This window comes from Hyla sarda, chromosome 4 (assembly GCF_029499605.1).
Source record: "Hyla sarda isolate aHylSar1 chromosome 4, aHylSar1.hap1, whole genome shotgun sequence".
Lineage (NCBI taxonomy): Eukaryota > Metazoa > Chordata > Amphibia > Anura > Hylidae > Hyla > Hyla sarda.
In genome coordinates, this window is record NC_079192.1 from 356,451,979 (window position 1) to 356,467,577 (window position 15,599).

General features: G+C 48.2%; 1 protein-coding gene across 1 annotated transcript in view; it reads right to left on the reverse strand.

Annotated features, from left to right (window-relative positions):
* DDX46 (DEAD-box helicase 46) overlaps positions 1–15,599 on the reverse strand; it is a gene marked incomplete in the record, with an annotated part of 414,922 nt that overhangs the window by 364,129 nt on the left and 35,194 nt on the right. The window contains 3 exon segments of the mRNA XM_056516636.1: positions 4,181–4,346; positions 4,807–4,920; positions 5,377–5,522. Of these exon segments, the coding sequence (XP_056372611.1) occupies positions 4,181–4,346; positions 4,807–4,920; positions 5,377–5,522 (426 nt within the window).

A 15,599-nucleotide genomic window follows, 5' to 3' on the forward strand; every position in this document is an offset into this window, starting at 1 on the left:
CCAATTGTACTTTGTAGGGATGTCCCGAAATTTCGGCCTCTGAAAATTATCGACAGGAAATGCCCTTTCGTCATCTTCGGCTTATCTGCCTGTAATGATAGACATTGGAGATCCGATGTCCTTCATTTTACTGGTTGCCACAGTGTATGGCGTGGACTCCTGACTCCCCCCCTGCTGATACTTGTAGCATGGGCTGAAGCAATAGCCGACACACAGCCATCGCTGCAGGTGGCTATTAACCCTTTATATCGCCGATGTCAAAGCTGACAGCTGTGTCTAAAAGGGGCTTTAAACACTGCCTGGTGCCCCAAAAATGAAAAAACACGCTGTCAGAGCTTCTGTTTCTACGCAGTGCACTTTTCGGTAAAAAGGACTCTTCATTCTGTAGGTTTTATTTTATTTTACTATTTAAAATTATAACTTCATGCACCAAAATTAATATTTTTTAAATGGTCATCTTCTGACCTCTAACTTTATTTTTCAGTATACGGGGCTCTATGAGGGCTTATTTTTTGTGCCATGCTCTGCAGTTTTATCAGTACCATTTTGTTTTGATGGGACTTTATGATTGCTTTTTATTATTATTTTTATTGTATATGAAGTGACCAAAAATGCACAATTTTGGACTATTTTTTTACGTGTACGCCTTAGATTGTGTGGTTTAGTTATCCTTATATTTTATTAGCTCGGACATTTACACACATGGCGGTACCACATGATTATTTTTATTTTGCTACATTATTTTTATTTATTTTTTTAAATGGTAAATGGGGAGTACCGTATATACTCGAGTATAAGCCGACCCGAATATAAGCCCCTAATTTCACCCCAAAAACCCAGGAAAAGTTATTGACTCGAGTATAAGCCTAGGGTGGGAAATACATAATTCCCCCCCCCCTTCATCATCATTACCCTGTCATCATCCCCCCTTCATCATTACCCTGTCATCATCCCACACCACCCCCTCCATCATCACCGCTTGTCTTATCTTATTTAACAGTGGTCTTCAACCTGCAGCCCTCCAGATGTTCCAAAACTACAACTCCCGGCATGCTGAGAGTTGTAGTTTTGAAACATCTGGAGGTCCGCAGGTTGAAGACCACTGTTAAATAAGATAAGACAAGCGGTGATGATGGAGGGGGTGGTGTGGGATGATGACAGGGTAATGATGAAGGGGACATCTCAGCAGTCATCCCGGTCCGATCACCGCCCAGCGAATGGCAGTGATCGGAAATGCAGAGGGCTTATGGATACGCCCTCCGTCCTTAAGCGACGGGACGCGAGGGCGTTTACATATGCCCTTCATCCTCAAGGAGTTAAGCTATTTTCTTAGCCCCCTTAGGGGGCTATACCATGCAATGTTCTGATTGCATATACTGAGCAATAGAACACTGATCGGACGGCGTGGAGCCAGGCAAGTGCCCTCTCAGCTGATCGGGACATCGCGATTTCATCGCGGTCAGCTGCGCTAAGCTGCCTGAATTCTTTCACTTTCATTGTAGACACCGCAATCAACTTTGATCCCGGCGTTTAAAGAATTAATGCCAGGCATCAGCCCAATCGGTGATGCCCAGCATTAACTCTGGGTCCTGGCTGATGATAGCAATCGGGACCCACCGGGTTTAAAGCATTCTCCGCTCAAGGGGACGCTTTAAAGCCAGTAATGGGACTCCGTCTTTAAGGACTTGGGAACAGAGGCATACCCGTACCACTGTTGACAGTGGTTAGGTACCCCAAGGTTACCCACCTCTATTCTTCTCCAATTATGCAGAAGCCCTATACAGGTACTGTATAATACTGTTCGCAGTTAGGTTATGTACTGTTTGCTTTAGACATATGCCCTGTTTCTACTTCTTCTGAAACCCCAACGATATCGGTCAATCCCTACCATAAATCACCCCATTTTAAAAACTGCACCCTTTAAAAAGTGAATCTGAAGTTTATTAACCCTTTAGATGTTTTACAGAAATGAAAGCAGAGTCAAGGAGGTATTTAAAATTTTTTATATTTTTTGGGCAGATTTTCTATTTTAACCTCTTAAGGATGCGGGGTGTACCTGTACGCCCTGCACTCTATCTAGAACGCGGGGTCACGCCGCTAATGAAAGCCAGGACTCTGTGCTAATAGCACATGGCACAACAATCAGTGCTGCACACTATTAACTGTTTAAAGGTGCAAAATTTAAAGGGTTATGATTTTTAAAAGGTAAGGAGGAAAAAACGAAAGTGCAAAAAGCGACAGCGATCGCAGCATGCCAGGCTATTAGCGGCAGGAGAGCTGTAGCTAGCTCCTTTTACACCCGAGCCAAGCCCAGAAAATTGCACCCCCCCCCCCCCCCCCCCCCCCATCTGACCCGTATAACTCCAATTTTTCCATATACAGGGATGAGGGTAATCTTGTGACATGATATGTCGTTTTTATCGGAACTTTTATTAGTAAAGGGGCTTATTCACATGTATACGCACTTTTTAAAATATTTTAATCACTATTTTTCAGTCTTCATAGGGACTTGTATATGGAGTCTTTTGATTCATAACAGTGAACGCCGCTGTGTTACTGGGGGGGGGGGGGTTCTGCTTCTCCAGTTTATGTGCTGCATTTTATTTACTCTAATTTTCTGTCAGAAAATGCTGGACGTTGCATTTAGTTACTAGTTAACTACAACTCCCAGCATGCCCTGATACAGCCTATGGTTGTGTGGGTGTTGCAGCATGTTGCACTGTATAGAAGTACAGTTAAGGTTATTGTGTAACATGCTGGGAGTTGTAGTTTTGGTCCGTGTCAGCTGCAGAGCCGTAGGATGTGTCAAGGGATACTGGGAATTGCAGTTAGTAACTACAACACCCAGCATGCCCTGATACAGCCTATGGCTCTGCAACTGACCCGAACCAAAACTACAACTCCCAGCATGTTACACTTTATAGTTCTACAGTTTAGGTTATGGTGTAACATGCTGGGAGTTGTAGTTTTGGTTCGGGCGTGTTTGTGTGCATCCCTGGGGCTCTTGGTCGGCGGCTGAGTATGAAGGGGGTGGGATTCTGGGGGGTGCAATATAGTGCGGGTGGCCAGAAGACACAAAAAATAAATAAAATTAGATAGCACAACTGGCGGCAGCACTTGTCAGTCCACCCCTGTACAAAACACACAGGTATACACATACATACACCGGCCACTGCCCCCTATATTATACATTACATACATACATAATACATAGACACATCATACATGCATACACCTGCCCCCCCCCCCCCCATCATACATTACACATATATCCACACCATAAATATACACCATACATATGCACACATCATACATACACCTGCCGCTGCCCCCTATATCATACATTACATACACACATATACCATACACACATCCCACATACACAGACACCATACACATACACCCCCCGCTGATACACCACCCCCCCCAATCATACATTAGATACATATACAACCACCCTTCCCGCCGCCTGCATGCTCAGCCTCCTCACCTGAGCCAGTGCGAGGTGAAATTCCCAGCCCGTGCAGTGCAGTCTCCTCACACACGTCCTCTCCCCGCTCTGTATTTACCCCCGTGAATACTTGAAACCTCCCCATGATAAATGAGGTCCTGTTTAGACAGAACAGGGGGAAGGGAGAGGCTGTGTGTGGGGGAGGGAGGAGCTGTGGACTTCCTCATTCTCCCCGTCTAGTATTACGCAGAGCTGCACACTCCATCCTCCGGCGGGGGGGGGATGAGGGGGCGTGGCTTAATCATCTGCAGACGTGAGACCTCGGGCTCTGCCCTCGCTCCCGAGATCCCCTCACACCGGCTGGGTAGCCCCCAGCTACTGAAATCAGCTGGGGGCCGCCACTGCCCCCTCCATACACTGAGCGCCGGTGTGAGGTGCAGACTTGCATCGGCTCCTGCGCCTCACACCGGCATTAAAGAAAAATAAGGGGGAAGTCTGTCTGTCCCTGCTTGCCCGATACAGGGCTAAATCTATAAAAAGAATTCACCTGCCCGGCGCCCAAAACTACTTGTCCCGGGCGTCGGGCGATAGGATTTCCACATCCCTGATCCATTTGCTTAAACTTTTTGCAAGCAAGCTTCAACTGTTAAACTAGGTTACAGCTTCCACCACTTGATGTCCCTTTTCAGCTGTATTTTTAGTTTATAAGTGGCTAAAAATATCAGTTACCTTCTGGAGTCATCTTAGCCAACTCTGGAACTTCCACATAAAAATTTTTTCTGTAGGTCTCATATTCAATCTTCCCATGATCAACCGGCTCAAGGAGTTTACGTTGCTTAGTTTGGAATCCAGTCAATGCAGTCTGAAGATCAACTTCCTCTTCTTCTGAAGAATACTACAATTAAAAAAAATTTTACATACAAAGCTAAAGTAAACATTGTACACCAGACCTACCTAAACCTATCCTCTGTAGTCCTGTTTGTGGATTACAAATCACAACAAAAAAAAAATGGCATATGGTCCTGCGTCACCATCTTGTATCCCAAGCACACGCCCCTTCCATACCCTTTCCTGTCCTGGAAGTAAAATGCTTCCAGGACCTGCAGGTTTTATATCTTTTTTCCCAGATAGGGCAGTGGTCTCCAAATGTGCATATGAAGCATTAACAAGTTGAGTAAGGCAGCAGCAGACTTAAGCATTAATTACCTCCCCCCTCAATAAAAAAAAAAAATAAATAAACACCTTAGAACACAAAGGTCCTAAGGTATACATTAATAATGGTAGCATTGTAAGTGTATATTGTGAAACCTGTATGGCACTAATTATTGTGCTGGGTAGAGGGAGCAAACAATTACCTCCATAGCATCTTGATCATTCTCCATAAGTTCCCCTTTCTTCTTTGTAGTCTCTGCAGCAACCTTTTTAGTTGTCACCACAGTAACTACTTTTGTCACTGTAGGTCCAGTTTTCTGAGATGAAAAAATGTTAACATTAATCTCCTAAAATAAAATGTTAGTCCTACCACACTAGCCACAATAACCCCCACCGATTTTGCACTGTGCAAATCAGTCATGTGATAAAGGGAATCACATTTTCCAGTTCTACCCTAGATAAGTAGTTAAAGTAATTATGGCAGCACCTCTGTACTATTCAAACAATGTGGCTGTCTGTATTAAACTTTTCAATTTAGGACACATGCTAACAACTAATTAAAATAATACTGTATTTGTAGTGACTCAAAGGTCACTTAAATGTCTGGGGTAATGTTACAATTCGGATTTCCCTCCTGTAGATTATTTAATGCTAAAAGAAAAATATTTGCTGCAATATTAGTAGGTTTCCCCCTTGCATACACCAACAAAATGTACGAAAGATACTTATACCAAGTTTGCTTGACAAACTCAAAAATTATTATTAGGGCCAACCTTTTCACTTCCTCCTTTCATGCTGCCCATGTTAAACTTTTTAACTTCTTCTTTGACCTCTTCCATGTAGGCATCTAGAGGATCCATCTCCTCATCCTCTTCTTCATGGCTTTCCTTTTCTCCTTCAGTTTGTTCATCTTCATCATCTGGAAAATTGAAACAGTAACAATATTCTAAACAAATCCTGCTCAAAATATAAAAGATTAAACCCCTTAAGGAAAATCAATGTAAATGTACGTCATGATGCGTTGGTACTTAATGCACCAGGACATACACTTAGAAACTTTACATGACGCCAGACCGATGCTCGCATAATGTACAGCAGGTCCTGGCTGCAATCAGCAGCCAGGGACACGCCGGTAATGACGGAATAAGAATTCATGCCGATGTCCACAATTAACCCCTCAGATGCAGTTATCAATACATATCACAGCAACTGCAGCAATGCAGGCATTTAAATGGATGATTGGATCGCCCACAGCGCTGCTGTCAGACCAGAGGAGAAAACCCCTGGATGACGGTCAGAGCAGGTAAGGGGACCTCCAGCTGCCATGTTGGGCGATTGCCAATGAAACGTGTAAAAATAAAAAAATTGTAAAGAAAAAAAGGAGGAAAAAGGAAAAGGTGGTTGAAAAAGGAGATTTTTTTCATTTACTTACCGTAAAATCTCTCTCTCGGAGGATCCATTTGGGGGACACAGACCATGGGTGTATGCTGCTCTCTCTAGGAGGTGTGACACTATGGTAATAATAAAAAAAAAAAAGTCAGCTCCTCCCAGCAGGATATACCCGCCTCCAGGCCCTGAGCTAATCAGTTTTAGTTCCAGAGCAATAGGAGAGGACCGACAGGTCAAAGACGAACCAAACTGTCCGAGAACCAGAAGAAAAAAAATACAACTGAACACACCCTCGGACAGAACCGAAGAAAACCCCAAAAAAGGGTGGGAGCTGTGATCCCCCAATGGATCCTCCGAGAAAGAGATTTTACGGTAAGTAAATAAAAAAAAACATCTTTTTTCTATCGGCTCCATTGGGGGACACAGACCGTGGGACGTACCAAAGCCGTCCCTTGGGTGGGCAGATAAGCAGTCAAGCAGACGGCCGTTCCACTGCCGCCTGCAAAACTTTACGGCCCAGACTAGCATCAGCCGATGCGAAGGTATTAACTCGGTAGAACCTCGAGAAAGTGTGCAAAGACGACCAGGTAGCCGCCTTGCAAAGTTGCGAGGCCGAGGCTCTATTCTGGAGAGCCCAGAATGCCCCAACAGAACGGGTAGAATGAGCCACAACCCTGAAAGGAGGAATCTTCCCCTTACAGCGATAGGCTTCCGAAATGGCGGACCGAATCCACCGAGAAATGGTGGCCTTGGAAGCAGACTGTCCCTTACGACGACCTTCCGTAAGGACGAAAGAGGAATCACACTGACGAAACGAAGAAGTGATGGAGATATAATACAGAACGGCCCGAACTACATCCAGCTTGTGTAGTAAGCGCTCCTTAGGATGAGAAGCAGCAAGACAAAAGACGGGAGGACAATATCCTCATTGAGATGAAAGGCCGAAACCACCTTAGGCAAAAAGGAAGGATCTGGCCGGAAAACAACCTTGTCCTGGTGGATCACCAGAAACTGAGAACGGCAGGAGAGAGCTGCCAATTCAGACACCCTCCGGATGGAGATGATAGCAACAAGAAACGCCACTTTCCAAGAAAGGAGGCGGAGAGACACCTAAGGGGCTCAAAGGGTTCACCCTGGAGGAAATTCAGAACCAGATTCAAGTCCCAAGGGGGAGAGGGTGACCGATAAGGAGGAACAGCATGCGCCACTCCTTGAAGGAATGTCCGGACATGAGAATTAGAAGCCAAAAGGCTGCTGGAAAAGAATAGCAAGGGCCGAAACCTGACCCTTAAGGGAACTGAGAGATAACCCCAGTTCCAAACCAGACTGCAAAAAGGAGAGAAGACGGGGAACCGAGAAGGTTACAGGGGATAAGTCATGAGCTTCACACCAACGAAAAGAAGACCGCCAAGTACGGTGGGAAATTCTTGCGGAGGAGGACTTACGAGCTCTGAGCATGGTGTGAATGACTTGGGAAGAGAACCCGCGGGCCCTCAAAACCACGGTCTCAACCGCCACGCCGTCAAATGCAGCGACTGTAAATTGGGGTGGCAAAGAGGACCCTGAGAGAGCAGGTTGGGACGGAGTGGAAGGCGCAGTGGAGAGTCGTCCAGGAGCCCGACTACGTCGGCTTACCACGACCTTCGGGGGGACCAATCTGGAGCTACCAGAATGGCGGAGACGCCCTCTGTTTTGAGCTTCCTCAGAACCCTGGCAAGGAGTAGAAGGGGAGGGAACAGATAGGGTAGGGCAAACCCCGCCCAAGGAATCACTAGGGCATCCACGGCCAGAGCCTGAGGGTCCCGGGACTTGGACACAAAAGGAAGGATCTTCCGATTGTGCCGGGACCTGAAGAGGTCCATGTCCGGAATGCCCCAGAGGTCGCAGAGATGCGATAAGACCTCTGGATGTAGAGACCACTCGCCGGGGTCGGGTGATGACCGACTGAGGAAGTCCGGTTCCCAGTTGAGCACCCCCGGACTGTGAATCGCCGAAATGGCCGTAACCTTGCTTTCCGCCCAGATGAGAATCTTGGTCACCTCGGCCATGGCTGCCGAGCTGCGAGTGCCGCCTTGTCGATTTATGTACGCCACGGCCGTGTCGTTGTCCGACTGGACGCGGACAGGACGGGACTGAAGCCGGGACTCCCAATGAAGAAGACAAAGAAGAAGAATCGCCCGTAATTCCAATAGGTTTATCGGAAGAAGGGCCTCTCGGGGAGACCAGAGTCCCTGAACCGTCCAATTCCTGAACACGCCACCTCAGCCTGACAGGCTGGCATCCGTTTTAACTACCTGCCAGTGAAGGGGGAAAGAAATGACCGCCCTTGGAGAAGAAGGGGGGAGCGGAGCCACCAGAGCAGAGACTGACGGACCCTGCGAGGGAGAACAATCTGACGATCGAGGGACAGAGGAGACCTGTTTCACCGAGAGAGGATCGCCAGTTGAAGAGGACAATGAAACTGGGCAAATGGTACGGCCTCCATAGTTGCCACCATCCGACCCAGGACTTCCATACAAGTGCGGATGGAGACAGACCTGGGTCCGAAGGGAGCGGACCCCCGACAGAAACGCCAGACGTTTGTCCGGCGGGAGGCAAATTCATCCAGAGGCCGTGTCGAAGCGAAGTCCCAAGAAGGTGAGAGACTGGGTAGAAGAGAGGACTGACTTGTCCCGGTTGACCAGCCACCCGAAGCGATCCAGAATGTGGAGAGTGACGTCCACATTCTCCTGAGTTTGGGCTCTGGTTGGAGCCTTGATGAGAAGGTCGTCCAGGTAGAGTATCACCCAGACTCCCCTCGACCGCAACAGGCCCATCACTGGCACAAGGATCTTGGTAAAGACAAGAGGAGCCGTGGCCAGGCCAAAGGGGAGGGCTACGAATTGAAAATGCCCCTCCGGAACCTCAAAGTGGAGGTACCGATGATGGCCTGGAAATATTGGCACATGGAGGTAAGCATCCTTGATGTCCACAGAGGAAGGAAACTCCTTGTTCCAGGGACACCACCAAACGGAGAGATTCCATTCGGAAGTGGCGGATAAGAAGATGACTGTTGAGACGCTTGAGGTCTAGGATTGGTCGCACAGAACAGTCATTCTTGGGAACCACAAAGATTGGGACAGAAACCCCGAAACTGTTCCCGTGGAGGAACGAGAACGATAACCCCCTGGAGAAGCAGAGACTGGAGAGCCTCAAAATTGCTTCACCAAAAGGAGGAGACCGGGGGGCCCTGGATCGAAAAAAAAAAGCGATCCCTCGGGAGGGAGGTGAATTCGATTCGGTAAACCTGACCCAAGAGTTCTGAATGTGTGAGGTCCAGGAAAAAGTAATAGACTACCTCCCACCCGAGAAAAAAACGCGGGTGGGGGCTTCACCTCATGCAGAAGTGGGTTTGCGGTTGCCTGATTTGGGCGCAAACCGACCAGACCGGTTTGTGTCCGACTTCCAAGACGGGCGCGCCCGGAACGAGGGGGCCTTCTTGTCCCGCAAAGGCGCCTGCCCGGACCCTTTTCTGGAGCCAAAGGACTGAAAGGAAGAGGACTTCCTTTGGGAAGTAGGGCGAGCCTTATTTTGAGGCAACAAGGAACTCTTACCTCCCGTCGCCTCAGAGAATCTCATCAAGGCGCTTGCCAAAAAGACGGCCACCCGTAAAAGGAAGCTCAGTGAGAGACCTTTTAGAAGCGGCATCCGCATCCAAAGCTTTAAGCCGCAGAGCGACTGAGAGCCGCTAGGTGACCCAGAGCAAAGGCAGAACAACGGGCTGACTGCATGGAAGCAGTGCAAAAGGAAGTCCTCAGCTTTAGAGCATTGGAGAGCCAGAGCAGACAGATCCTCTGGGGGGGAACCTGCTAATATACCCTGATGGAGCTTTTGGCCCCACTTCGACAGGGCCTTGGAAGCTCATGCCGAGGCGAAGATGGGAAGAAGAGAAGACCAAGCTGCTTCTGAGGAAAACTTCACTAAGGATTCTACCTTCTTGTCCATGGAATCCTTGAAGGCAGCGGCATCTGCCAGTGGCAGTGTAATCACCTTAGAGATCTGGGAGATTGGTGGATCCACCACCTTAGTGACAAGGTCCTTGTCAAATGGATAACTTTCTTGAATCGTCTTGATTCCCGGGAACCTCTTGTCTGGATGTTTCCATGCAGATTACAGAATGGCGTCAAAGTCAGCGTGAGAGCTGAACCTTTGACGTGCTGGCTTAGCACGATGAAAGGATACTCCTGGAGTGACATCCGAAGATCCTGGGTCCTCTAAGGGATAGGTGTCTCTTATGGCTGCCACCAATGAGTTCACCGTTTCAACTGAATCCGAGCGGTCCTCTGAGTCAGATGCCGGCTCGGAAGCCTCGTCCGCCAGTTCACCAGGAGAATGTGAACACGTGGAGGCAGTCCTGGAGGGGGGTGACCCTGACCGGGTACGCGGCTCTGGCGTGGCAGAGTGGCGACTCCGAGAACGTCCTCTGGAGGAGCAACGTTTGTGCCTAAATGACCGGGGGGCGGGACCAACGAGGGGGAACGCCCACGTCTATCTGAAGACTCAATGGAAGAGTCAGACGAGGCACCCCTAGTACGCTTGTGAGAGAGAAGTATGTGGAGACGAGGAGCGGGTCCTCTCAGAGGCCCTGCGCAGGGCAGACCCCTTCAAGGCGGACACCACTTCCTGGGAGGCCTCAGCCACCAAACGGGAGACTTGGGTAAAGTCAGCCATATACTGGGTCAGGGAAGAAAACCCAGGCTGGTGGAGCAGCTGAAGCCACCAGAACCAAAAGGGCATCAGGGGGTCTGGGGGAGCAGTGGAGCAGGCAGGGCAAGTGGGTTTAGTAGAGCCAGGCATCTTGGTATTACAGTACTTAAAGACAAAATAAGTCCCTGACGTTCCAGGTTTCTGTTTAGAGGGAGGAACAGCTCTGGGTATGGACATAATGAGAAAAGAGACAGGAACTCTCTCACCCTAGTCTGTGTCCCCTGGCAGCTGCAGTGAGGAGAACTCGGCTCTGTGCAGCTAGAGTGTAAGAAACAGGCCAGCCAATAGTAGAGAGGGGCGTGCCTGAAGCAGAGGCACTAACTAATTGGCCCCTTCTAACTGAAAATCGCGCCCACGGCACTGATTGGAGGCTACTTCGCGCCCCTGAAGAGCTCCGACAGCCCTGTGGGCGGAGCTATAGACTGGCCGAGAAGAAGCTGTAATGGCGCCCACTCCTTGTCCCGAGCGCACATGTCAGCTGCATATGCGCTCGGGGGAATAGAGCGGGCGGCCTATACGCCGGCAGAGACTGCCGGAGAAAGTGAAAGTAAGCCGGCGCTCAGAGAGCCTGGCCAGTACAAGCGCCGCGGCTGTCAGCCGCATATAAGGCGCTGCGGTTATAGTCGCAAGTAAGCACACACTCACACAGTGAAGTACACAATGTAAAACATAGATTACATGCCCCCAAGATGCCACTGCTCCCCCAGAATAAAAGTCCAGCCCCTGTATAAGCCAGCCCCGTAACTGAAAAGGTGGGCCAAAAACAGGGGTCTCCAGAGGTTGCAAGTCCGCACCTAAGGAGAAAAGGGGAAAGTACTTACCTCAGTCAGAAGATATTACCTAATTGAGTCTTCAGTGAAGTCTTCAGTAAGCTTTTGTCACCTGCATCACGCCTGGCTGCTATGCGCGAGCGAGGCGAGCAGGGAAATAGGGGAACCTGGACCCATGAGGTACCAACCCAGGCGCTGACCGTTGGTGAGGGGGGGGGGGATGAACAGCACATATACGCAATGTCTGTGCCCCCTTACTCGCAATGGGAAAACAGGGAACCAGAGACCCCGAGTCCCCACCTGAAAACAGGAAAGAAAAAGGAATAAAATAACAAGTCCGTATAGTAGGAAAACGAAAAATCAGAAGACCTGGTCTGGAGAATTCCAGACCATGTCCACCTCCTTCAGACACTAAGCTTAAACGGATTAGCTCAGGGCCTGAAGGCGGGTATATCCTGCTGGGAGGAGCCGACTTTTTATTACCATAGTGTCACACCTCCTAGAGACAGCAGCATACACCCACGGTCTGTCCCCCAACGGAGCCGATAGAGAAAGTGAGATTTTTAAAAAGCACTAAAATAATAAAAAAGTATGTAACTATGGGTATCATTTTAATCATATTGACCCAGAGAATAGGTAAAACATGTATTTTTACCGTAAAGTGTACAGCGTGAAAACGAAGCCCCCAAATTAGCAAAATTATGATTTTCGTTTAAATTTCCTTACCCCAATTTTTTTGGGGAGTTTACCATACATTTTAGGATAAAATGAGTGATGTCATTACAAAGTACAACTGATCACGCAAAAATAAAAAGCCCTCATGGGTCTGGGAATGGAAATATAGAAGTTATGAATTTTAGAAGGCGAGGAGGAAAAAAACAAACAGACAAAAAGGCAAAAATAAAATTGGCTGCGTCCTTAACCCCTTAAGTAGCTAGGGTGTATCCATATGCCCGTGGGAATTTCAGTCTATCAGCAGGCACCCGCGCAATTCCCCGAGGGGAATGCCCGTGGGGGGGGTGGTTAGGGGTTGGGGGGGGGGTCACTGTAAAGTGGTCTCTAAACTAGTCCTCCAGATGTTGCAAAACTAGAACTCCCAGCATGCCCAGACTGCTGTTTGGGCATGCTGGAATACCGTATAGCAGAGTTTTTCAGCACGATTTTGTGCTGAAAACACCCCCCTCGGCTTATACTCGAGTGAACTCCCCACCCGCAGTGGTCTTCAACCTGCGGACCTCCAGAGGTTTCAAAACTACAACTCCCAACCACTGCGGCCTTAGACATCATCCAGCCCCCTCACCCCCCTTTAGTTCTGTACAGTACTCGCCTCCGGTCGGCGCTGGTCCGGTGCTGCAGTACTGTCCGGAGAGGAGGTCGTCCGGTGGGATAGTGGTTCCAGGCTGCTATCTTCACCGGGGAGGCCTCTTCTAAGCGCTTCGGGCCCGGCCCCAGAATAGTCACGTTGCCTTGACAACGACGCAGAGGTACGTTCATTACTAACGTACTTCTGCGTCATCGTTAAGGCAACGCCTCTATTCTGGGCCCGAAGCGGAGAAGAGGCGCCGCCGGTGAAGATAGCAGCCCGGAACCACTATCCCACCGGACGACCTCCCCTCCGGACAGTCCTGCAGCACCAGACCAGCGCCGAGCGGAGGCGAGTACTGTACAGAACTAAAGGGGGTGAGAGGGGGCTGGATGATGTCGAAGGCCGCAGTCGTCTTCAACCTGCGGACCTCCAGAGGTTTCAAAACTACAACTCCCAGCAAGCCCGGACAGCCGATGGCTGCCCGGGCTTGCTGGGAGTTGTAGTTTTGAAACCTCTGGAGGTCCGCAGGTTGAAGACCACTGAGGGCGGATGATGACAAGAGGATGATGAAGGGGGGGTGTGGGATGATGACAAGGGGATGATGAAGGGGGGTGGGGATGATGACAAGGGGATGATGAAGGGGGGATGTGGGATGATGACAAGGGGATGATGAAGGGGGGGTGGGATGATGACAGGTGATGATGATGATGAGGATGTTAATGACGGGGGTCTGGATGATGACAGGGGGGGGGGGATGATGTATTTCCCAACCTAGGCTTATACTCGAGTCAAACACTTTTCCTGGGATTTTGGGTTGAAATTAGGGGCCTCGGCTTATACTCGAGTATATACGGTATGTAGTTTTGCAACAGCTGGAGGGCTACAGTTTGAGACCATTATACAGTGGTCTCTAAACTATATCCCTCCAGATCTTGCAAAACTACAACTCCTAGCATGCCCACATAGCTGTTTGCTGTCTGGGCATGCTGGGATTTGTAGTTTTGCAACATCTGGAGGTCCACAGTTTCTACAAGGTACATTCACACGGACAGGATTACAGTAAGTTTCCTGCTTCAAGTTTGGGCTGCGGCAAATTTTTCGCCGCAGCGCAAACTCCTAGCGGGAAACTCACCATAACCAGCCTCTGCGAATGTACCCTAAACACACTACACTACCACAAAATAAAAAAGGGTAAAACACAACATATAAACACCCTTAAAAAATAAAAACGTCTTGTATGGCAGTGTTTCAAAAACGGAGCCTCCAGCTGTTGCAAAACAACAACTCCCAGCATTTCTGGACAGCCACTGACTGTCCAGGCATTCTGGGAATTTAGCAACAGCTCGGCACTCTGTTTTGCAATCCCTAATTCAGTCCTCAAATGCGCATGGCGCTCGCTCACCTCAGAGCCTTGTTGTATTTCAAGGAAACAGTTAAGTGCCACATATGAGGTATTCCCGTGCTCGGAAGAAATTAAACTACAAATTTTGGGGGGATTTTTCTCCTTTTACCCCTTATGAAAAGAAAAAGTTGGGGGCTACACCAGCCTGTTAGTGAAAAAAAATAAAAAATGTTTACACTAACAGGCTGGTGTTGCCCCATACTTTATTTTCACGAGCAGTATTAAAAAAACAAAAAAAAAGGACCCCCAAAATTTGTAACGCAAATTCTCCCAAGTATGGAAATACCCCATATGTGGGTGTAAAATGCTCTGCGAGCACACAAGGCTCAGAAGTGAGAGCGCACCATGTACATTTGAGGCCTAAATTGGCGATTTGCACAGGGGTGGCTGATTTTACAGCAGTTCTGACATAAACGCAAAAACATAAATACCCACATGTGATCTCATTTTGGAAACTACACCCCTCAGGGAACATGACAATGGGTATATGGAGCCTTAACACCCCACAGTTGTTTGAAGAATTTTCATTAACGTTGGATGGGAAAATAAAAAATAAAATTTTTCTTCACTAAAATGCTGGTGTTTTTTTTTCACAAGGAAAAACAGGAAAAAATCCCCCCAAAATTTGTCACTCCATAAGAAGATACCCCATATGTGGATGTAAAGTGCTCTGCTGGCGCACTACAATGCTCAGAACAGAAGGAGCGCTATTGGGATTTCGAAGAGAAAATTTGTCTGGCATTGAAGGCCACATGTGTTTACAAAGCCCCCATAGTGCCAGAACAAATTACACCCCCCCCCCCACATGTGACCCCATTTTGGAAACTACACCCCTCATGCCTCATGTAATATAATAAGGGGTACATTGAGTATTTATGCCCCACAGGTGTCTGACAGATTTTTGTAACAGTGGTCCGTGAAAATGAAAAATGTAATTTTTCATTTGCACAGCCCACTGTTCCAAAGATCTGTCAAACGCCAGTGGGGTGTAAATACTCACTGCACCCCTTATTAAATTCTGTGAGGGGTGTAGTTTCCAAAATGGGGTCACATGTGGGGGGGGGGGGGTCCACTGTTCTGGCACCACGGGGGCTTTGTAAACGCACATGGCCCCTGACTACCATTCCAAACAAATTCTCTTTCCAAAAGCTCAATGGCCCTCCTCCTCTTTTGAGCATTGTAGTTCGGCAGCAGAGCACTTGCCATCCACACATGGGGTATTTCCATACTCAGGAGAAAATGACCCCCAAAATTTGCAACCTTAATTTCTTCTATTACCCCTTATAAAAATGTAAAATTTAAGGAAAAAAATGCATTTGAGTAAAAAAAATAAAATAAAAAAAAATTTGTCATTTACACATCCAACTTTAACAAAAAGTCGTC